Consider the following 23,256-nt stretch of genomic DNA (forward strand, 5'->3'; position numbering starts at 1 on the left):
GTCTATACCTAATCAAATTAGGAGGGGAGGGAATACAGTGGCACATGTTCTTACTCAATATGCTAGAAATTTAGATGAGGATTTATATTAATTGGAGGATTCTCCTTCGGACCCCCACTTGCCTTGGTAGCCTTGTATCATGATGCTTCACTATTTTTTTTTTTTGGTCAGCAATGCTTCACTATTATAATTGAATGAAAGTTTCTTTCTAAAAAAAAAAATGATAAAATTCAAAATGCAATTCTTTTTTAAGCAAAAAAAAAAAAGAAAAAAAAGAAAAAAAAAATGTTTAATGTCACGAGGACAAGGAGCGGAGACCTCTTTGGACTTTCTCCAACGTATTTAATGGGAAAGCCTACCGAGATTTCTTAAAAGCCCCAAGACGTGTTCTCTCGCACCCTATTGGCTAAAACCAGAGAACCCACTACCCTCAGCTCTAAACAGCCAATCAGAATTGAACAAACAGCAAATTTTTTTTTTGGGTCCCTCACTCTGTACATAAGTAGCTAAACGTAAACTTTGGTGAACATTTCACAACTATAAAGATCAGATCAGCATTAATTTGGTGCATCTACATATAAATTTTTGTTTGCCAAGTGTTTGATAAAAGGCCTTGTTTTCTTCAAATTCTAAAGAGACACAGAGACAGAGAAAGTGTGTGATGGGGAAAATAAAGTCTCTGTTTTTCATTGTAGTGTCTATGTTACTAGTCTCAGCATGGATACCAGTCTCCAATGGTTCCAAGAAAGTAGTGGCGAGTGCTAGAAAGGAAGACATTCCGTACATCAAATGCCAGGTCTGTGAAAAGCTCGCAGCACAGTTGTACCACCAGGTTCAGAAGAAGCAAGCTGAGATCGATCCCAAGAAGGTAACTTTATTGTATTTTTTCATCTGGGTTGCTAATTTTTAAGAATCTTGTATGTGGGTTTTTGTTTATTGCATTGAATTTGATTTAGTGGTTTTGGTGTGTTGTTGTGTATTTGGGAGGTCAGATCTCAGAGTATCAAATAATTGAGATAACGGAAAATGTTTGTAATCTGAAGAAAGCTGAAGCGGATTGGATTTTACTGATAGATATAGTGGAGCAAGGTAATAAGTTGAAGGTAAGAATAATTTATTATCTGGGTTTGTTTTTAGAGCAGTTTGATGAATTGGGTATTTGAAAGTTTGTGTTTTTACTTGGATTTATTAGTTATTGCTTCGGATCTTTGTGCACCTAGTTTGGCAAGAGTGTGTTTTTCATCAATGGAACTAATGGGGTTTGTTTGCCTGGTAGGATTTTAGATGGTTTTGTAATTTCTTGATGATAATTCAAGTTTATATTGATGCATTCTACTAACTTTTGTGGGCTAAAAACTTCGTTTTGATTTTCAATGCCTTGACTTGCTAACTTTTTTTTTTTCGTCTCTTTTAAGCTGGTGGAACAAGAATCAGAAGGACAATGCAATTCAGAGTGCAAGACTATTGAGCGAGCTTGCCAAGAGGTGAGATTTTAGTACTGCACTTGGTGTGTACATTGTTTGATGTATTGGCAATCTGGTTGCTAATTATGTGACTCGTTACTGGTCATTCGCAATGAATTCTATTCTCTACCCCTCTTTTTTATTTAAAGATGTAGCTAGATTATGGACAAAATGGAAAATATCTCCTGTTTTCCATTTTTTGTTGATCCTATTTCAACCTTTTCTATTGATAGAGAATTATGAATGGTACAAGAGAGATCCTATGGTCAAACTAATGGAAATTTTGGCACCAAGTTGTTTGCCCCTCTGATGGCTCAGGTGGTGCAAGGGTGGAGTGGAGACTCTGGAGTTTTCTGTTGGGTTTAGGTTAGGTCCCAGGGTCAGATACTTCCAAACAAAACTAAAAGCAATGTTTACCAATCTTTTAATTTACAATATACCTCTAGATTGTGTCACCTCGTAGATAAATATTATCTATGATTTTTAGCCCCTGCAAATTATTAGACTAACCCCAATTCTGGATTTGTTATAATTATTGCTACTTGGGTATTTTGCAGGTCATGGGGTATTCTGATACTGATGTTGCCGAATATCTATACACATCTAAGCCTCAAATTGATTCATTGGTTAACTTTTTATGCAAAGACCTCACTAAAGCATGCAGTACCAAGCCACCTCCAGTTCCCAAGGTAATTGCATTCTGAACTACATTAGGTGATCTGTTTATGCCTTTCTGAGGAGCATTCTCTGTTAAATAATGCAACATGGATCAATCTTTGTGCTTTTCTTTTCCATCAAATCACATGATTTCATTATTCTATTGCTGTCATGATTTTATGTCTTCAAGATTTGTTGGCTTGGAGGTTTTGGAAAATTGCAGATCATCTTGGAATCTATAGTATATAATATAAATTAAGCCAGCACACTCTGGTTCTTACTACTTAGGAAAGTTTGCTTGCAAAATTTTTACACCAATATATTTGACATGGCAGTAGTGCCATTAATTTAATTTCTACATATTCATGAATGCATGGTATGGAGCAACAGTACTGCCATCCTAATTCCAAGATGCGTTAACACCCTTATCATTAATCTGTGGTCTAACCAGGTCATTAGTATTATTGTGAAAGAAGAGGATAGCTTTTTAGTAAAAAAATTTCCAGTAATAATGCGTTTGTACTTGATAACACAAAATGATGCAAGAGTCCAAATGAAGTCCTCCATAGACACAGCATATCTTTGCATTAACATATAGCTAATCATTTTTTGTGCATTTGTTATTAAAAATTTTAATTGTTCAGCCTCTTCATATTTGCCTATCTGTGTCACATATGTACAAGCTCATTGTATCCAGCGTTCACATTGCTTGGATACATCAATGTCTCATCATGAACATCAAAAATCTCTCCCTATGATTACATATTTCAACCGCATTTCCATCACATAGTGTGACATCATTAATGAGATGATTGGCTTTACATAATTGATCAAAGAACTAGATGGTTAAATTTTGTACTGTGCTAAATTATCCTCTTTCTGTTGTCCAGGATAGGACTCCTGGAGAACCTTTTGTGCCCAAGTCATCCAAAGAGGCTGAGATGGAAAAGATAATGAAATCTATGGAGGTGATTATTTATCATTGCTTAAGACAACGTGCTTTCTTTATATGTTCTCACATTCTGCTTTTCTGTGCTTCAGGGTATGCCAGGAGCTCCTGGCATGAAAATGTATTCGAGAGATGATTTGATGAACATGAATAATTTTGGTGGTGATGATGAAGAAGAAGAAGATGATGACGAGGAGGCACATTTCCCCTCAAATTTGGTACTATGAAAATTTCATCTTTAATTATAGTTTCTACTAAAATATATTATTGTCATCATTGAAAATAATCCTTTCAAACAGGGCAAAGTTCTGAGGCAGAAAGAGAGTACAAAAGGCGATTGGAAACAGAAGATCACCACAGGAATCACACATGCGAGGGACTCGTTAAAGAAACATGCATACAAAGTCTCCAACCGGGTTAGGCAGTGGTGGAAAGGAAAAAAGACAGCAGGTTCAAAGAATTTGAAGAACAGCAAGTCAGATCTTTAGCTCTTCACTAATCGTACCATTCTAAGAAGAAGAGTGAGGAATTGCATGATTTTGCTCGTTGTATCAATATCATTTATTAGGCAATACAAAACACAAAAATTTACACTCAGTAGGAAGAAGAAATGATAGCCTATCTTGTTGACCTTTTTGCTGTAGTTCGTCCCTTTTTGACAATGTCAGTTCTTTTTCACTGGAAAGAACATTTACAATCACAATTGTTAATGTCTGAAGAGCAGAATTTTTTTTTTTTTTTTAAATAGGTTATATTATAATCAACTAACTGTTTACAGACACAAAAGATGGGCTTGTCAGCCTACAACATGATACACCATATATATCTGCATACAAAATAGGAAGAAATTCTACAGTAGGAGGCTGATCAAAAATGACAAAATCATCTTGCATACAGCAGCCCCATCTAGCCAGAAAATCTGCACACATGTTGGCCTCTCTAAAAACATGCACTACTCTGACTTGCTGCAGTTGGTCTTACTTTAGCTATCCAGTTAGGATGCCAGCATTTGGAGGTTGAATTAGATGCCAAGGTGAATGTGGAGCTTTTGAAGTCTAACAGTACTCCTAATAGAAACTATTCTCCTCTTCAACTTGATCATGCAGAATTATGTTAGTGGAATGATCATGTTCTTGCAGATTTGTTAAAATATTTGATTTAGCTTGAAAGTGACCCAAGTCCAAGGTTATCAAAATCGGGATCCTACATTGGATCGTTGAAGGTAGGTGAGTTTGTAAATCATAGGATCGGATCGTGAATTGTAAGATCCAACATATTTTCAAATTTAAAGCAAAAAAAACATTGACAATGACTTTATATATTGAATAATCACGTAAATTATAAATTCATCTATAAAAAAATTTAGATTTGCATCATATGATGTAATTTGCATGTTATACATCGCTAAGTTTATATTAATAAAACAAATATATATATATATATATATATATATTTATATATTTAAGTTTTGACCCAATACATCTAAAAAGTTCAATAAATATTTAATTAATAACCAAATACCAAAATATTTATCAAAACATATGGAAAATATTTTTCAAGTTCTAAGTTCCAAGTTGAAATTCAAAATAAGTTAGCAAATGGAAACTAGCTAACTACAATATGAAAGCTAAAAGTAAGATGAATATTAAGGTGAAGTGAACATCTAATTATTTCCATTCTAAGATTTTTATAACTACCGTCCTAAATTTCTAATTATCATTGTCTATTTCATCATCTATGTAAATATTAAATATTTGTATAATAGAGCTATAAAAGACATTAAAATATAATTTCACACTCAACTATTCAAGTTATAGTACTTAGCAACAATTAAAGAGCGTTCTCAAAAAAATCAATCAATCAATATACAAATACAAGCATAACTGATAAAATTATATACAAAAAAATATTTTAGTAATATTAGAACATAAATTAGTATATTGATCAAACAAATTTAACAACATTATAGCTTAAAAGACAACAAAGCCAACATCAAATTCTTCGTTTAGAAATGATGAAGCATTTCTTCATTTTGATTACAAGTGAACATTTGCTTAGATTAACATAATTTTATAAAATAAAAAAAATAAAAAATCATATCATTACAACATGAAAAAGTAAAAACCCTCAAAGTTTTATCAAAACAAAAAATTTATCCAAAAAAATTAAAAAATTTATGTTTTTGATAAGATCAATAAGACCTCATACGATCCTATCAGTGTGATTCTAAATATTTTAGTTAGGTGAGATTGTAGAATCTCCCTAAATATTTTAGTTAGGTGAGATTGTAAAATCGGAGATTCTACAATTCAGGGAGATTCTACAATTCAGTTCGCGACTGTGGCAACCATGCCCAAGTCTCAAAGTTTTTTTTTTTTTTTTTTCATTAACTGACAGACATAACAGCATTGTTGCATCGACACTACTCTTTAGGCATGATTGGTTGATTATGAAGAAAACACATCACTGGGGCCCGTTTCTGACATAAAAAACTATTCAATCATTTATTTATCGGATGATTAAAACCAACCCATAACATTAATCCACATCATTTTATAAGCTTTTTTAAGTGCTAGAATTGCAGCAACTTTAGCATTTTCCTTGAGGACGGTCCTTAAGGAAACCGTCCGCCAATATCTAGGGTTGTCCACCTAAAATGCCCAGCCTAAGCTTAAACGAAACTCCACAAAAAAATAAACTTTTACAGAGCTATCTTCAAAATGATTTACTACTATAGGGAAAATAACAGGCACATTAATGGGAAAAAAAAAAAAAAAGGTGACCGGCTAATATAAATCATTTTTCAAAATTTTAGCATTACACAGCAATATTATGCCATCAAATCATAAGAAAGAATAATCTGATAAGTTACAGCCTGAAAACCAGCCAGTTTGTGGCTCATTTTTCAGTTAAAAATTCTAGGCAGCTTTTAGATAGTTTGATGTGCGGCAACCTCGAGCTCAACACTTTGGATTTCACCCAATAATGGAAAGCATTGGCAACACACGCAGAGCTTTAGCGCATCTTATAGTGCTGGGTTTTTGAAACCATGCAACGCCGACCATTTAATGAATATTTGAGCATTATATCGACATCACGGGGATTTTTCTTGTTTTGTGCCACAGCCAAGCTCCCAACTATTGCCTCACCTTCGCAAATGGTCAGCACATCTTCCAGGTACAGGACCGTTTGCTTCCAATGAGTAACCCTCGATCTTGGCCCTGCATGATATTCCAACTTTATCAGAAGCCTATTGAATAATAATAATTAACCATGCCTGTATTAGTGAAGACAGCAACAGCCTGGCTTGGTCAAACTCCCTTGCATATATAGTACTAAAGACAGACAAAGACCAAAACAGTGCAAACAAATGCCCCAATTAAACCACATGTTTTGACACTTAAAAGTGTAATTATGGTTGAAAGAGCAATAGATACCAACTAATGACACCAAGAGTCCAAACAGACACCAGTTAAACAAACACCTCCACAAGTGGGCTTAAGACCTTCCAATCTAGAAAATTCTTACTGGTACCATGAATATAAATTCAAATTAACTCCATGAATTTAGAGAATCTTATTGGCACAATACTGTGGTCACCAGTATTTTTGGGGCATGACCAAATTCCATGAAGACATCATGTTACATGAACCATAGCAGAACTTAATCCAGGAAATACAATTCACAAAAGAGACAGTCAAAAAGCTTGTTAAATTTCAAGCATAAAGACAGGCTGCCTTTTTCCTTTCAAACCCAAGTGTTCACTAAATCTACCCAAAAAAAAATCTTAATCCAGAAAATAAAATTAACAAAGGAGAAGCAGGAAAACATCAAAGAAATCAACCTGTGGAGAAGCCTGTCAACTTGTGACACTTGGTAAATGATACATCAAAATAGGCTACAAGAGCATGGATGTAGTCATCACGTTCTGCCACAAGCTTGAAAGGAGCTGTGAAGGAAGCATCCCCAGGGGCCATCTTGGAGATATCCATTGTCTGAAAAAAGGGAAGAAAATCAGCTTACATTAGCCAAAGAGAAAAGTTACATTTTGTAGTGACCAATTAAAAAGCAACAATGAAAAGCAAACTGAATATGCCACAAAACAATATATATTAATTGATATGTTTGTGAGTATCTTCACCTTTAGTAACTGGCAGTTAGTAACAATTTGGTTCTGGTCAACTGTGTCAACAAGAGGCTCCATCAATGCTTGCTTCTTGATGCAGCTCATGTCAAAGCCATATACATTATTCCAGACTGGAGAATGAAAATCAAGGGGAAAAAGGTAAGAATAAAGAAATTACACAGCATTGTCATGAAAAAAAAACCTTTGTATTTCAAATTCCCACAACTGAAATAGATGCGAGTTCACAGGCTCCTGTACTACCCAGGCATAAAAATGGATCCTAAAACAATATTCATCTGCTTCATATAAGCAAAAGGTTAATTGTCTCACATTCAATCTTGTCATCTTTGTACTCGGCATCCTCAATGGCTGTCAAGTATAGGGAAGTTTTGTCAGGTAGCACAACTCCATCCTCGACCTGGGTAAACAAAAAATAATTGAGATAAAAATATTAACATTATCAATTTAAACAAGCTATAGCATGATTGAATGGCAGCACAAACTGTTACCAAGAAAAGGAAACAACAAAAACCATTGCACATTGAAGTTTGAAAAAATTCTCAGTATATAATAATCTGCAGCATAACCAAAAGACAACCATGCAGGTACAGACAAATATAGCAATGAAAGGGATCAAAGTGATATTTTAACTCAATGAATTAAGGGTTCTGAAACTATGTTTACAGTCTTCCATGTACTGTATGTAACATGTAAAAGAGGTCCTAGACAAACTCATACTGTAACACTAAGAGGGATGTTTTTTTTTTTTTTTTTGATAAGTAATAAAATTATATTGATTAAAAAAGGAACACCCTAGTACACAGGGAGTGAACAAGGGATAAGAAATCAAATACAAAAATTGCAAGAGTCTAGGAAATCAATAAAAGAAGGGAATGATTGTTTTTGCAAAGCAAACAACCAATCCCTTAAAGTTCTAAAAAAGAGTAGCTTGAGGTCCGGAATAGATCTCTCAATATCTTCAAAACATCTACTATTTCTCTCCCTCCAAAGACACCACATTAAGCAATGAGGAATGATGGACCAAATATAACCATTTCGATGACGACCAAAGCTGCCTTGCAAACACTATAACAGCCCCAAAACCGTGTGCGGCATAACCCAAGTTACTCCAAATAGACCCAAAACCATCGACCATAGATCCATAGCAAAAGGACAATGAAGGAATAGATGGTCAACCGATTCACCCCTAAGGGGGATGTTTTTATGTTATGCCTGTAATGAAAGAAGTTCTCAGAAACTATAACTAAACATGATGCACATTTATCAATGTCTTGGGAAGGAAATTTTCAGCCTGGTACACAGGCAAGCATGAAAGTAAAAGACTAGCCCAGCACTCTACTACCTTAGAAAACTTAGGTATCAAAAAGTAAGGCATACTTTCAGGAACTAAATGCATATTTTTCCATGGAAGTTTGCCAGTATGAAGTATGAGAATATAATAAATAATTCCTCTCATGGTTCTCTCCATTATAGTTTTCTTTGCACAACTCAATGAATGACATAAATCTATAGAACACCAGTTATTCCCTAATCCAATTGAAGTTCCAAAGCCACTATAACTCCAAGATTCCCACATATGCTTCAAAATGGCATGCATATTATATGTAAGAAAAATGATGTTAACTGTGGGACTGTACTAGATATTGACTTGAGCTTGTAAAAAGCACCCACATTGGCTTATCGCTATAACAAACAGAAGAAAAAGGTTCAAGTGTTCAACTTTTTAAGGCAATTTAGAACCATTAAGGATAATTTACAAAGTCACATATTAGAACAAATTATTTCCAGAGTATCTACAGAATAATATGATTATAACTGGGCTAAGAACCTTATAGCTCAACTAGCACCTCTTGGTGTTTCCAACGTAGACATTCAAGGTTTGAATTTCCCATCCCCCACCCCCAACTATCAAATTATATATATATATATATATATGATTGGCACTAATGAGTCACCAGCATAAGATCAACTATTTTTAGATCTAGAAATAGAGAAAATTTTAAACGTAAATGGAAGGTGGAAACTTACAAGCCATTTGTCACGAGCATGCAGGACAGTATTTAACATATTCTCAAACAATAAGAAGTAACCCATCCATTCGGAAATAATTATATCCACTTTAGCAACTGGAAGATCAATTTCTTCGATCTTCCCCTTCAAAACAGTTATAACTGTAATAATAAAATCATAAATTAGTAAATGTATAAAGCAGCAACTACAAAGCAAATACTGAGATGGATAAAAAAAAATCACATCACCATTAGAAAATCCATTTGCTTCAACAATCTCTTTTGCCATGTCAGCCATATGGGAGCACTCAACCTAGTAATGGAAAAGTTTTAGAATCACATGATAATTAGCAGATACGACCAAGTTACACAACGAAATAAGGACAGATACAACATATTTTTACAGATTAGTTGACCAAGATTTACATAAATATTTAAACAAAAATAATAGAGAGCATACCGCATAAACATGTGCAGCACCAGCTTTGGCACAAAATAGGGACAAAATTCCAGTACCAGCCCCCACATCAAGAACTACTTTATCCTTGAATAGAAATTTATTCTGATAAATAACATTTTGATATGTCTTAGTTCTCACAACATCCTTCAACATTTCCTGCAATGCAAGACAATAACAGATGGAGTCAAAGATATTTGCAATATAATGTCATAACAATAAAATCTTTTGATAATTCGATAGTTGGGGGAGGGGGGATGTAACAATAAAATCTAACAGTCCATCATCGATGTTGAATTCACTTACTTCATGAATACCTGCAAATACACACAGAACCAACATAAGCCTCTACAAGATGCATCACCAATGAAGGGGGTGGGAAAAGAGTGAGAGAGATAGATAGAAAGAGAGAACATAAATCGATTCTCGAACCCAATTGTCCATGTACAAGATTGCTAGGAGCAACTATATACTACAACTCCCACTAATAGAATTCAGGCATTAACACAATCCCAATATACAACATAGACCCATTTAAGCAAAAACAAGCTCAAAGAAGAAAAGTCATTATTTTTATGAACAATAAAGAAGAAAAGTTATTACTTTTAGAAGGTGAAGTCATTTAAGAACTCTCCAATATAAGTTAATACATCAATGCTTCATCACTCGCTTTGAACAAAACAAAAACTTCTACTCAACCACACCAAACAAAGTTTATACTTAAGACAAGCCCAATGTACAACATAAACCCAATTAAGCAAAAACAAGCACCAACAAGAACAGCCATTATATATTCCCTTTCCCATGAATTTTTTTTTTTAAAAAAAAAGTACTTTTACAATGTGAAGTCAATTAAGAACTCTCCAACCATAAAGGTACTACTACACAGTGCTTCATTACTCGCTTTGAACAAAACAAAAAATTTTCTTTGATTGTTAATTTACACACACACACACACTCCAGTTGAGCTAGAGCTCATTGGCAACAAATCAAAAACTTGTACTAATCTACACAAAACAAACAAACTTTGTAAGTACCTTGATTCAAAGCTCTAAACTTTGCACAAAGCTTAAAACATCCCCCCCACCCCCCAAAAAAAAAATTTATCTTTTCCCTCAACTTTCCTATTATCCAAGCGGAGAGCTAAGTAGATAACACACTAAAACACACAAATTTCTCAAAATAAATAAAACCCAGAAATCATTGAACCAAACTTTTATCAAAGATTCAATCTTTTCTTTCTTTCTCTTATATACAAAAGATAAAAAGAAGCTATCTTCTAGTATTACTCAACAGAGGTAAAAAGAAAGAAAGAAAGAAAGAAAGAGATTTTACCAAAGTGAGAGTAGGAATCGAAGTAATAGTCGGCACTGGTTTTGTCATCGCCATCCATAAACGACACGTCGTTGGGCTCATCAATGGCCTTGTCGGAACATTCGGGGTCGCACATAGACTCGTCGAGGTTGTTGGAACACTGGGTGGTCTCCTCCTCCTCCTCCTCGGGGTCCTCGAAGCGGATCTTCGAGTTGTGGGAATGGTGTGAGTGTGAGCTCTGGTTCATGTTGTTGTCGTTGCTGTTCTTTCGGCGACCCATTGCGAGAGAATCAAATTTAGGGCTTTTGTTTGAGGTTTAGGGTTGACACAACGTTTTTTTTTTCTTTTCTTTTCTTTTGTCTTTGCTTTGCTTTAAGACCGTGTCTGTGAGTGGTTTGCTTTAAATGCTTATGTGAGAAAGAGCACATTTTACAATTTTAAATGTTTCCAATTAAACCATAAATTTTGGGTGGTATTATTAATGAAAAAAAAAGGGAAAAGAAAAATAATAAGATTTTTTTTTTTTTTTTTTTTAAGTTAGATTTCTTAAAGTTTATTTATTATCAATTTAGTCCCTTATTTTATTAAAACCAGTTATTCTAATCCTTTTGTTTAAATCCATTATTAATTATTAATCACCCTTAAGGCTTCTAAACGATATTGTTTTAAAACTAAATTTTCTTTAAAAAAAATCTAAATGTTGTTGTATGAACCTGATTATTAGGTGTTCTCAAAGTATGATGCTCTCAAAGAGAGCACCTAATAGTATGGTCTATACCATGGGTTTAAAACCGAACATGACATCGATTAGCCCTTCTTTTAAATCAAAATTTATTCTCAACCGGACTTCTCCTTCGAAGACCAAGACCTCTTTTTTCTCTCAATTCAAATTCATTCATTCTCGGATTAAATCAAATGCCCTTCTTCATCCCTTCCTAAACTCATTGCAAGAAGAATACCACATCATCTGTTCCGAGAGAATGATTTTTTTGGTTTTAGACCTATAGACCATACAACACTATTTTGGACAATCCAATTATATATACTGAATTCCAAAACTAACTCTAATTATCCATACTTTCTATGTCAAGTTAACTTTTAATGTGTGTATATATATATATATATATATATATATATATATATAAAAGCATGTGTTTTGGGCAAGGCATTTTAGAGTTGGAATTTGAGAGAGGAGATTTAGCTATGTTTTGTTTTAGCAGCACTCAAAATTTAGTTTTCAAAACTCTAACCCACATCTCATGTCTTATTCTCTATTTTTCCCTTAACTCACTGAAAAATGTGTTTGACTCAAATATTGGGTTTAGTTTTCAGCTTAAAATCTCAACTTCAACTCAAAAATTGTGGAGCCCACATGTTTGTTTATTCAAAGCAGTAATAGTACTTCTGTTGTCACAACCCATGATATTTTCTCTCTCTGCACTCCTCTTTCATTCTTCTCTTTGAAACACTCTCCTTCCTCTTTCATTTCTCTCTCTCTCTCTCCCATGCATTAGAAGCAAGAACCCAACCCAAACCCTGCTAAACATAGAGATTTCTCACGTACATACACATTAGCAAGAACATTCCTAACCCAAACCTACTTCAAAAAATTTTAAAATCTTAAGGGTCATGGTGCCCTTGAACTACATGTAGTTCTATCCCTAATTAGCTATATAAACAATGGATGGTGTTTGTTACACATACCTTATTCCACACAAATGTACACACATGCACATTTTGCACTAAAATTGTGATTTCAAGTCACGATTTTAATTAATTTGGAGTTTGTGACTTGACAATTTTGAAGCAATATGTGTATGAGTGTCTATATAGTCATGTGTGTCCGTGCGTGTGTGTATAAGAGTCATTTCCCCATAAACAATTACGTCATGAAGTCTATCATGTATTTGATATAGGCACTATTTTATGTGACTTATTACACACTAATAGAAGAAAAAAAAAAGATATTCATAGAATTAGTGAATTATTGCTCAATGTATTTTGAACCCCAACTAGCCTATTCAAACGAAACCAAATCATTAATCCAAGATAAAACAAATAATTTGTTGATGGCAATTTCAGCTTTGCCAAGTACACACAAAATTTTGTATATCTTTTTCTTTTTTTTCAATGAGAAAAATTTTGTATATCTGTATACATAAAAGCGTGCACACACACGATATTGGAATTTGGAAGTCTAACATCGTGTGATATACCAAGCTTGCACCACCTCATGAGTTCATAAGCAAATAAAAAGCACATAATATCAAAGGTCGGAGATCTCCTACAAGGTTAAACATCAGTAATTAGTTTGCAAATTCAAAATCAATCCAAGAGAAAAAATAGATAGAAAAATATAAATAGTTTGAAGATTTTTCGCAAACCTTTAGTGAAGTTGTGATAGCCTCCAGTTGTGAAACATCTTTAGCAATATTGTAGTATGTACCACTATTGTCACGTACAACCAATCCTTCAGGTTGATCAACATTAGGAAATATGCATGTCTCCAAGAACGGTTCAATATTAAAGAGACACAAACTCCCCAAAAACCAGCAGCGAATCCAAACCCTGTACCAACATAAAGACACTTCCAGAATTCGTCTCGATCTCCTTGATGGATTTTACTTCCTGCATCTCGATCTTCTTGATGGTTTTTACTGCCTCCAACGTTGGGTGTTACATCTTCTAGGCACTTTTCTGTAAGTGGAGGTCCACAAAGTCCAGCATTACCCATGAATCTGCTAGGGTCGAAGGACTGGAGTTGAGTGCCTGTTGGAATTCTTCCCGATAATTTATTATAGGACAAGTCAAGATAGCCCAAATAATGTAAACTAACCATGCTAGCAGGTAATGAACCAGAAAACCGATTTCTCGACAAATCCAAAGATTCCAATTGTTCCAACTTACCAATGTTTTTAGGGATTACTCCAGTCAACATGTTTCCTGATAAATTCAATGCTTTCAATTCTATGAGGCTGGATATCCCCTCTGGAATATTTCCAGTCAATTTGTTGTTTGCAAGATCAATGCTCCTCATTTCTCCAAAATTCTTTCCATACTCATACACATTTCCTTTCCAACCAACAATTATATGGACACTATTGTCACTATAACTACCATAATCAGTATAAAAACTATATTCAGGGCCATTCCAAATGAAGTACTTGTTAGTCATAACATCTGAAATTTTGTGAGCCATGGCAATCAAATTATCAAGGCACTCTGGAATGGTTCCAGATATATTGTTTTGAGATAGGTCTAAATATTTAATATGGGTTAGCAAACAAATTTGTGACTGTATGCTTCCATGGAAAATATTAGATCTAAGGCTAAGAATGATCAATGAGGACATTCTTTCCCCTATCCAAGCTGGTATCGTCCCAGATAATTTATTCTTTTCCAAGTGCATAAATCTCAACAAAGTGCAATTCTGCAAAGACCAAGGCAATTCCCCCGACAAGCTATTGTTGCTTAAGTCCAATGCTATAAGTTGTATTAAAGAACCCATAGAGTGTGGAATTTTCGCGAACAAATTATTGTGAGCCAAATTCAAAATTTCAAGTTCTTGCCAATGCATGAAACAATCAGGGATCCCTTCATATAGATTGTTGCTTGAGAGGTCAAGGTGCATCATACCCCCAATCTTCGAGCATATAAATGAATTTAACCCTGAAAACTTGTTTTTGGAGAGATTTAGCGAGGACAAATTAGAAGAAATCACTGGTAGTGGGCCTTCAAATCTGTTTGAGCTGAAATCTAGTATGGCAAAGTTTGAAAATATACTTGATGCATTTGGCAATCTACCTTTGATTTGGTTTTGAGACAAATTTAAATAATTTAACTCAAAAGGCATGTTCCAGAACCAAGTAGGGATGGTATTTGAAATTCCAGTATTGGAGAGATCAAGGAAGATAAGGTTTCTTTGAGTTCTAATCCAATTTGGGAAATCAGGACCCAACTTGCAAGATCTCAAGTATAAGTCAATCAATTGGAAAGGGGGAACCCAATCAAAGCTGAGATTTAAAGTAAAAGAATTAGAAGATAATTCTAAACAGTACAAATTGGGGAAATTTGAAAGTAGGGTTTCAGAGATAACGCCTTCCAACATATTTGAACGGATATCCAAAAACTCTAACTTATGTAGGCTTCCTATTCTTTCCCCCAAAGTCCCATTAAATTTATTGTTAGAGATATCTAACTCTCTTAATGATGGAAATATTGCAAAATTAGGCACTGACCCCGTAATTTGATTCCTACCTAAATGTAAGCTCTCTAGTGAATCTTTTGCGCATCCTTGCAAGTTGTGGAAGAAGTCAAGAACTTGTCCATTGAGATTGTTCGACGACAAGTACAATTCACATAAAGTACATATATCACCAAGGGATTTTGGAATGCCACCTTCAAGTTGATTATCATTAAGAAAGAGTTGCTCCAAAGACTTCATGTTACCGAAAATATTCGGAATTGAACCTTGTAACTGATTTGAAGAAAGATCAACAAAAACAAGGTTGGTACTAGAATTCAACCAGAGGAATATCAAAGAGTTGATGCAAGGGTTGTAAGCGAGATCGAGATAAGTAAGGGATTTAGAGGAATTGATATGCAAAAGAGAAGAGGGAGTGATCAAAGGAAGAGAACAATTAGATAGCCATAACTCTGATAGCTTAGGGAGACCACTAACAACTCTCAGCCAATCATTGGCTGCACTAAGATTTAAATTACTTAGCTCAAGGTGTTCTATTGATACAAGATGAGAAAGCCATTCGAGATTTTGGACAGGTTTCAAATTATTCCAACTGAGATCGAGATATTGCAAGTGCGAAAATTTACCCAGTTGAAATGGAATTGGCCCACTTAGATTGGCGCTATGTAGAATAAGGTACTGTAAGTTACTGAGTGAATTGATGAACTTTGGAATTTCGCTATTATTAAAATCATTGCCACTAAGATCCAAATAACTCAAATGATGCAACTCAATCAATGAAGGACTAATCTTACCTCGTAACCCGCAAGAATCAAGATGAAGCTCGAGTACATGGCCAGTTTGGTTGTTACACTGAACTCTCTCCCAACTGCAACAATTTTTCTTTGCATCTTCATTCCCCCACGAAGAGAGCAAATTGTTGTCATTAATAAGGCTTTCTTTGAACTCAAGGAGTGCTTGTCTCTCACTCTCTATGCACCACATGTTATTGTCTCCATCCCTTGAAATGACTCCAAGGGCTGGTATCAAGTGTAGTAAAAAAATAAAAATTGCGGACAGAAGTTTATGAGACCTTCTACCCATAATCAATGTCATGCTCAATGATACAAACAATAAAAATGAAGATAAAGATGAATCCTGAGCACAACTAGAGCAATCAATGTTGCAAGTTCGATTTTGTTTTCTGAGCTGTCACAACCCCTAGCACCAATTATTTATAAGTGCAGTTTTTACTCTTTTTTTAAAAAGAAAATATTAAATTTGTAGTGTAAATGCATGCAAAGGGAATATGACTGCGCTAATAATGCGGTCAAAAAAGGTTTGACACATTTTTTTTTATTTTTAGGCTCAAAAGAAAAAATTAAAGCTCATAACGCGTGAAATAAGGTGTAGAATCGTAGATTGACAAAGTCATTTTTTTTTTTAGCTTTATTTTTTGGCTGAAAAAATGGGTTTGTAAGTGTATTCATTGTCCTTGCACCACTTAAACCCCCACTTAGCATTATGGTTTTGGATCACCTAGGCACTAATAAAACTTGTTATTACTCACCATAATTTTTAAACTTGTAGTCCTAAGTATGATGAGTTACAAAAGCTTCCAACTATGCCACTTCTCCATATGGCTTTAGGAACTAACCAATATTAATAATGACCAGATAAGTTTTATTTATTAAACACTTTCTACCCCCACAAAACAGACACACACATAAATATAACATGTTCTTCTAATGGCTAATGACATCCACTCATTAGCCAAAATCATCTAAATTACCAGTATAATGACTTAGAGACTTCCTTTAAACCAGTTTAAAACAATTTTTTAAAAAACTATATTCTATGGAATGAGAGTTTAAATTACATGACATCATAAGCACTCTGGAATGGATACAATTACCCCTTAACCATGGAGTATTGATTTCTAATGATTTAAATCAAATGATGATTTCAAATTAATTCATGCACTTTGTGATCAAACAGTTGAACATCAACAAAAAAAATGCTAAGCCAAAAAATAATTTGTTTAGACATAATTTTTTGGTAAAATTACAAATTGTACACTTTAACTTTGTCTAAAATTCAATTCAGTTCTCTAATTTCATCTTCATCCAATTCAGTCATCTAACTTTCAACTTTGTTCAATTCAGTCCTTTCATTAATCATCATCATCAAAATTGAGCCGTTCAGGATTCCCAAAACAATGTAGTTTTGTATTGAATAAATTGAGCCAATACAATAGGAAGAACTAAAAGAGTTCCATGTCTTGAACTATGTATTATGTACAAATGCTTTGGGCTTGTTGTCCTGTCACTCCCATGTGTGATCCGGTCAAACATTTAATTGTACTTGCCCTTAAAAAATGAATTATTGAAGAATATAATTTTTGGTGGAGAATAGGATGTTTTAAAAGTTGGGGTTGTTGGAAAACAATTGGTTCATGGTTTATCTTGGTTATGGGAGAGATCGAGCTTCAAGAAAGAATGAATGGTCTTATCAATACACAAATGTGTAACTCCCTAGGAATTTCAATTGCACTTATATTCATTATTGTTGAAATTGGATTCAAGCCATCCCTAGCCCCTAGAGGGAACTCTAATAAGAAAGTTGAATACTTAATAAAAATGAACGAATTTTTTTGTTATCTCTTTGTTAATTTAAGAATAAGGACCATTTTTAGTGTATATATATATATATATATATATAAATGAATAAGGACCATTTTCAAGGTCTCATAATCAATCATTCATGATTGGATAGACCATTGATGAAAATAATATCCAAATACCAAACTCGCTTTCGATATAACCTTCACAAAGTAAAGGAAGTTCTTGGGAAGATCAAAGAAATAAACTCCTCTTCCTCGGTAAAGAATTCTTGGAAGAATTTTGAACCCACTCTTTTTAAAAAAATGCATGCAATACTTTAATGTTTCTTTGAGGCGAAATAGAATCAACTTAAATTTGGGATAGCTGTTTGAAATCTTAGTGAAAGATTAGATTGGTTATCTCATTTTTGCTTTTTGTGAAAAGAAACTAAAATGTTGTAGTTTTGTATTGAACAAAGTCAAAAATTAATAGCGCAATTTTGACGATGACTAGAAGTGGGAGGGGGGGGGGGGGGATTGAATTGAACAAAAAATAAAGTTAGAAGGCTGAATTGAATGAAAGTGGAGTTAGATGATTAACTTGAATTCTAGATAAAATTAGAGGATACAATTTGCAATTTAACCTATTTTGTTTTGTTTTGTTTTAAAGCAGCTATGATTGGTAGATCATTCCAAGATAAGTTATGGCCCATTGGAGAGGAGCTGGATCCAATATAAAAGCATCATAAACTCTCCAAATAAATAAATAAAGGAGAGGGTGGGGGTCTTGACACTTCATTGCGTACATGGACATAATTTGTTTAGTAAGTGGAATTCCTATTAAAAAAAAGGGGAAAAGAAAAAAATGAAAGAAGAAGTGGAAGATATTTTGAACAAGAAGAAGATGTTCTAAGGACATTATTTTATGAAATATTTGTTAAAATTTTTTATGAGAAAAGAAAAAAAAAATAGATATTAATGTTAGTTTTTTTATATTTCATATGAAAGTTGTATAAAATTTTTTTTTAAATAGTTCATTAATAAATGCCCTAAAAACACCCATTAACGAGACTTGTATTACATTGATATTCAATTTTGGTTTCAAGCAACAACCAAAAAACAAAAAAGAAGCGTCGTCTTTTGAGTTTTTCTTTTCTTTTCTTTTTTAATTTATTTAAAAGAAATGGGTAAGCATGACACCTTTTTTATTTACTTTATGTTTTTTGGACCAGACCTATAACGTGTAAGAAAATTTGAAATGTTGTATTGTTTATACGGTGTAGAAATTGCATACACATTACACATTACACGTTAAGAGGTCTACCTCAAGAGTGGTTAAGACGCTTCTATGATAATATTTAAGTAAGGAAGTCACATCAAATACCCCCTAACTATTTTTTAATTTTTTAACAAGATTCGTACAAGAGAGAAATACCCCTGACATTCTTATAGACTTATGGTGGATATACTTATTCACTAACCTTTATTATTATTATTATTATTTTTTTATAGAATGAATTCTAGACTAATCTAGAAGAGTCATTTTTAACTTCACAACAGCAATTTTGCAACACTATTAAAGTAGCTTACCACCTCACATATAGGCCATTAAAAGATTTTTGTGAATTTTTATTGTGTCCTTACCTTTGTTGAATCTAGAATTGCAATACTCGCATTACAAATATAATTATAATTAATTACTTTGGTAACACTCAAGTAAAATTAAGATTAACCATAAATAAAAATAAAAGCAAAATTAGGATTAATTACTTTACTTATACCCCAGGACTAAAGTTGTATAGAGCTCAATATCTTTTAACTTAATATGGGTTTTTATTTTATTAAATTTGAACTGAAAATTAACTTTACAAAATTTTATTCTAATGCCTGCCCTTCGAATTTAGGAGATATATATGATGCCCATCCTTAATAGCAGACTAGCAGTGAATCTGGATTTCAATTCGAAGCAAGAAACACAAAATTATTTAGGAGGAACTTGAATCCAGAACATGTTAGTAGTTGGGTGGAAAAAAGTGTTGACAGTTTTCTTAGTAGAATTGCATGCAGCGGCTTCAATTGACAAGGTTTGGTAGATTCTTGCTTTAGGCTTTAGAATGCATTGTAGAACTTTTTGAAACGTGTAGACGGTTTCAAAATGAAGAAGAAAAAGAAAAGAAACGTCTAGACGTAGTCCAAGTCAAGGTCAGGGTCAGGTCATCAATGACCGATATTCAACAGATTCTACTGATCTTAAAGTCGGTAGAATTTAGAGACCAGTATCAAGCATCATCTGATACGCAAAACTTTTCAGATGATTAAAAGAAAAAAAGCATGAATCATACCATCAATTTTACCAGAAATAGTTTCATTGAATTTCAATATCTACTATCTAGGCATATTAAACTTCCAATGAAATCATGTATTGTACATAAATGTATATAAAGTGCAGGTTGTAATATGCGTAAATAATAGTAGTATTTTGGAAAGTAGAAAAATGGAGAAAAATAAAAGTTAAAATTGGAAATTTTAGTGGCTTGCTCGAGCGTGCTAGAGCAAGACCACTGGGCATGCAATAGTTTGTTTGACAAACAGAGAAGGCTGATTGTGTATATTGGCACCTTGCCAATGCCAAGCCCCCTCGAGCGAGAGTCGAGCATAGGTCAAGCAGAGAACGGAATATCCTAATTTTCTCTTATTATTATTATTATTATTATTTTTAAAGCAAATTAAAAATAAATAAATAAAACCAGATTATCCAAACGGTGTCGTATAGTCTATAGGTCAAAAACCAAAAATGACGGTGTTCAAGCCTTCTCCCAAATCGATCAAAATTCATTCTCTCAAATCATATTTCTCCCTCCATGACTAATATCCTTTTTTTTCTCTCAACTCAAATCCCCTCCCTCTGTTGGATATTTTGTATTTCCAAGTAGCTTGTAATGCAAGTTTGACTCCTATTTGTTATGTGAACAAATGTTACTATTTAATTATTATTATTTTGAAAAACATACAAGGGAGATGGGAAAGTGTACTACTTCTTTAGATAAGATAAAGCGATAGATACAATAGTAAACAAGTGAAAAAGAAAAAAAAAAAAAAACAAATTTTGAGAAAATCAAACGTACAAGATCTCTGGATTTTGCTTAGCAAAATTTCAAAAATGGGATGTGAATTGTGAAATCTGTTTCTAAACAAGCTGATGTTGCAACTGTTACTTAAACTAAATTTGCTTGCTTGGATAAAAGAAATCACATTGGGTTCTGGTCTTGACATTGTTTTTGAAGAAGTATTGGGCTTTGTTTAAAAAAACAGAAGTCCTAGAAATTTTTTTGGGTCTCTCTTCATTAGATATCAAGTCAGCCCATGTCTTGGCTTGGTTAGACGAGAACAATGGTTTTTTTTTTTTCTTTTTCTTTTCTGAGTATGGGCTTTTACTTTGTTTTTCTAAAGGGAAAGTAATTGAACTGCATTTGAAAACTTTAGGATTGTGGACTGAATCCATGGTCTTGTTTGGGTGTACGTTAGAGATGTTTATGGAGAAGAGGGATCTGAATAGTGCTGGTGTCAAGTCTCTATGAGGATCCTGGGCCTGGGGTCAAAAACATGGGTGATTTAAAATTAAATGGCGAATATGACATAGGCTGGTGGTGTGGCATATTTTGTTGTGGCCCGTGAAATGAAGTAACTGCTGACTTAGGGGTGGTTTGTGTTTGATTCAGATTATGACTTGACTTAAAATAATTTTGTTACGGTTTTTAATGAGAGATTTTGTGAGACTTGGCCATAGCGCTCATGGATTTATCAAAATTCACCTCCAATAAAAAGATATTGAATAAAGTTCTGACCTAAAACTACAACCAATTTTGTAACTAAATTTTGTAAAAAAATATACAAGAAGAAAGAAAATATAAAATGCATGATAAGTAATAATTTTTTTTTTTTTGGGTGAACGATAAGTAATAAATTGCTACCATAGGAAGAGAAAACATCATGGAGTATAATTTTAATACGGAAAAATTTAATAAATCTACGTGCACATTTCCCACTCAAAAAGCCTACTTGATGAAAAAGGAAAAAACGAGCACAGAAAGAGATATCAACGAAAACAGTTAATTGTATAATACATTGACTGGCTTAAGAAAACCTACTGAATTTGCATTTCCAATGTATTAAAAGTTAGATTGGGTAAAGCAAATACATGTGTGATTTACGTGTAAAAATCAAACAAAACCAGCTCCAATATCATACCCAATAAAAAATTAAGGGATAATTACACTTTACCCACCTGTGGTTTACCTCTAATTTGATGTGCCTACCCGTGGTTTAAATTTTGACACTTTACCCACCTGTGATTTCCACCATTACTGTGCCGTAACCCACCTCTCCCTCAGCCGTTACTCTAACACAGAATATGTAAAAAACAAAAGCCTTTTCAGATTAAAACACACTCACTCCCAAAACTCACTCACTCCCATCTCGTCTTTAATTCATCAGGCAAATATAGAATATGTTGAGGTTGATGCAGAAGAAGGCGCTTTAGTTGGCAGTGGAAGCCAAAAAGGGTGAGAATTCGGGGTTGAAAATGGATGGCAGTGTTGAAAATGTGAACTTTGGATCGAATTCTGATCTGGGTGTTGAAGAAACTCCTATTGGGATATCAAATTCGGGGTTGAAAGTAGATAGCAGAGATGGAACTGTGAATGTTGAATTGGATTCTGAGGTGGGTGGAGAAAGAAACCCGGTTCAAAGTTCGAATTTAGGTGGTTTGGGGAGTAGAGGGACGAGAATAAAGGAGAAATTGGAGAGGGAGCTTAGTCCAGTGGCCATAGAGGTGGAAGATATCTCTTATCAGCATGTCGGGCATGCTGCTATTAGAGGAAGTGATGGGGAGACACATTTTAATGTAAAAGTTGTGTCTAAGGAGTTTGAAGGGAAAAGTTTGGTTAAGAGGCACAGGCTTGTTTATGGTTTGTTGCAAGATGAGTTATAGAGTGGACTACACGCATTGTCCATTGTGGCAAAAACACCTTCTAAAGTTAATGGAAGTTGAAGTCTATTGATGACTTATAAGCTAAATACAAAAAATGGAAAGCATCAACTGGATCTCCCCATCAAAAGATAGATCAAGCCCCTATTTGGCTGTTGAGAAAATGAAGGAAAAAAATATATCGAAAAATGTATCTTTTTCCTTCAGCTCCATCCATATCCACAGGAAACGAAGATCTCACAAATCAAACCGAGCCAAATCCTAAAACCTAGCTCGGTTGAGATAAGCTATCCATTTTATCAAATCCCAAAAATGGAAATTCTTTGATCCCATCTATAAAAATGGAAACTTTGACATTCAAATCCTTTCCATTTCCTACATTTTCTCATCATCCAAACGAGACCCATGTAGAAACCTATAAAGTAGATCTATAATTTAAACTTTACAACCATTTTTAACAGATCAAATCTGAGATTGAAAAAATTAAC

At 33.9% G+C, this 23,256-nt stretch overlaps 4 protein-coding genes across 5 annotated transcripts; 2 read left to right on the forward strand and 2 right to left on the reverse strand.

The window, feature by feature from the left end:
• The first annotated feature begins 501 nt into the window (after positions 1–501).
• On the forward strand, positions 502–3,787 carry LOC115976148. Its single transcript, XM_031097281.1, has 7 exons — positions 502–868; positions 993–1,103; positions 1,416–1,484; positions 2,021–2,152; positions 3,011–3,088; positions 3,162–3,287; positions 3,369–3,787. The coding sequence occupies exons 1-7, from the start codon at positions 662–664 to the stop codon at positions 3,555–3,557; spliced, it is 912 nt and encodes a 303-aa protein (XP_030953141.1). The 5' UTR covers positions 502–661; the 3' UTR covers positions 3,558–3,787.
• A 2,049-nt stretch (positions 3,788–5,836) lies between these two features.
• On the reverse strand, positions 5,837–11,379 carry LOC115976149 (protein arginine N-methyltransferase 1.1). The gene is made up of 9 exons (XM_031097283.1): positions 11,018–11,379; positions 9,989–9,999; positions 9,686–9,841; positions 9,475–9,538; positions 9,245–9,387; positions 7,526–7,613; positions 7,211–7,326; positions 6,914–7,064; positions 5,837–6,290 (listed from the first exon to the last, which is right to left on the reverse strand). Exons 1-9 carry the CDS (start codon positions 11,274–11,276, stop codon positions 6,085–6,087), a joined length of 1,194 nt encoding a protein of 397 aa, XP_030953143.1. The 5' UTR covers positions 11,277–11,379; the 3' UTR covers positions 5,837–6,084.
• Positions 11,380–13,110: 1,731 nt separating this feature from the next.
• LOC115976150 (receptor-like protein EIX2) lies at positions 13,111–16,366 on the reverse strand. Of its 2 annotated transcripts, XM_031097285.1 has the most exons (3): positions 15,995–16,366; positions 13,381–14,665; positions 13,111–13,280 (listed from the first exon to the last, which is right to left on the reverse strand). In XM_031097285.1, the coding sequence occupies exons 1-2, from the start codon at positions 16,293–16,295 to the stop codon at positions 13,383–13,385; spliced, it is 1,584 nt and encodes a 527-aa protein (XP_030953145.1). In that variant the 5' UTR covers positions 16,296–16,366; the 3' UTR covers positions 13,111–13,280; positions 13,381–13,382. The 2 variants fall into 2 exon arrangements, with proteins under 2 accessions (XP_030953145.1, XP_030953144.1); XM_031097284.1 differs by having other exon boundaries at positions 13,381–16,366.
• Positions 16,367–22,363: 5,997 nt separating this feature from the next.
• Positions 22,364–22,771, forward strand: LOC115968168 (sufE-like protein 1, chloroplastic/mitochondrial). The gene has a single exon (XM_031087477.1). It carries the CDS (start codon positions 22,364–22,366, stop codon positions 22,769–22,771), a length of 408 nt encoding a protein of 135 aa, XP_030943337.1.
• The last annotated feature ends 485 nt before the right edge of the window (positions 22,772–23,256 follow it).

This window comes from Quercus lobata, chromosome 2, assembly GCF_001633185.2.
Source record: "Quercus lobata isolate SW786 chromosome 2, ValleyOak3.0 Primary Assembly, whole genome shotgun sequence".
In the NCBI taxonomy this organism is placed as follows: Eukaryota; Viridiplantae; Streptophyta; class Magnoliopsida; order Fagales; family Fagaceae; genus Quercus; species Quercus lobata.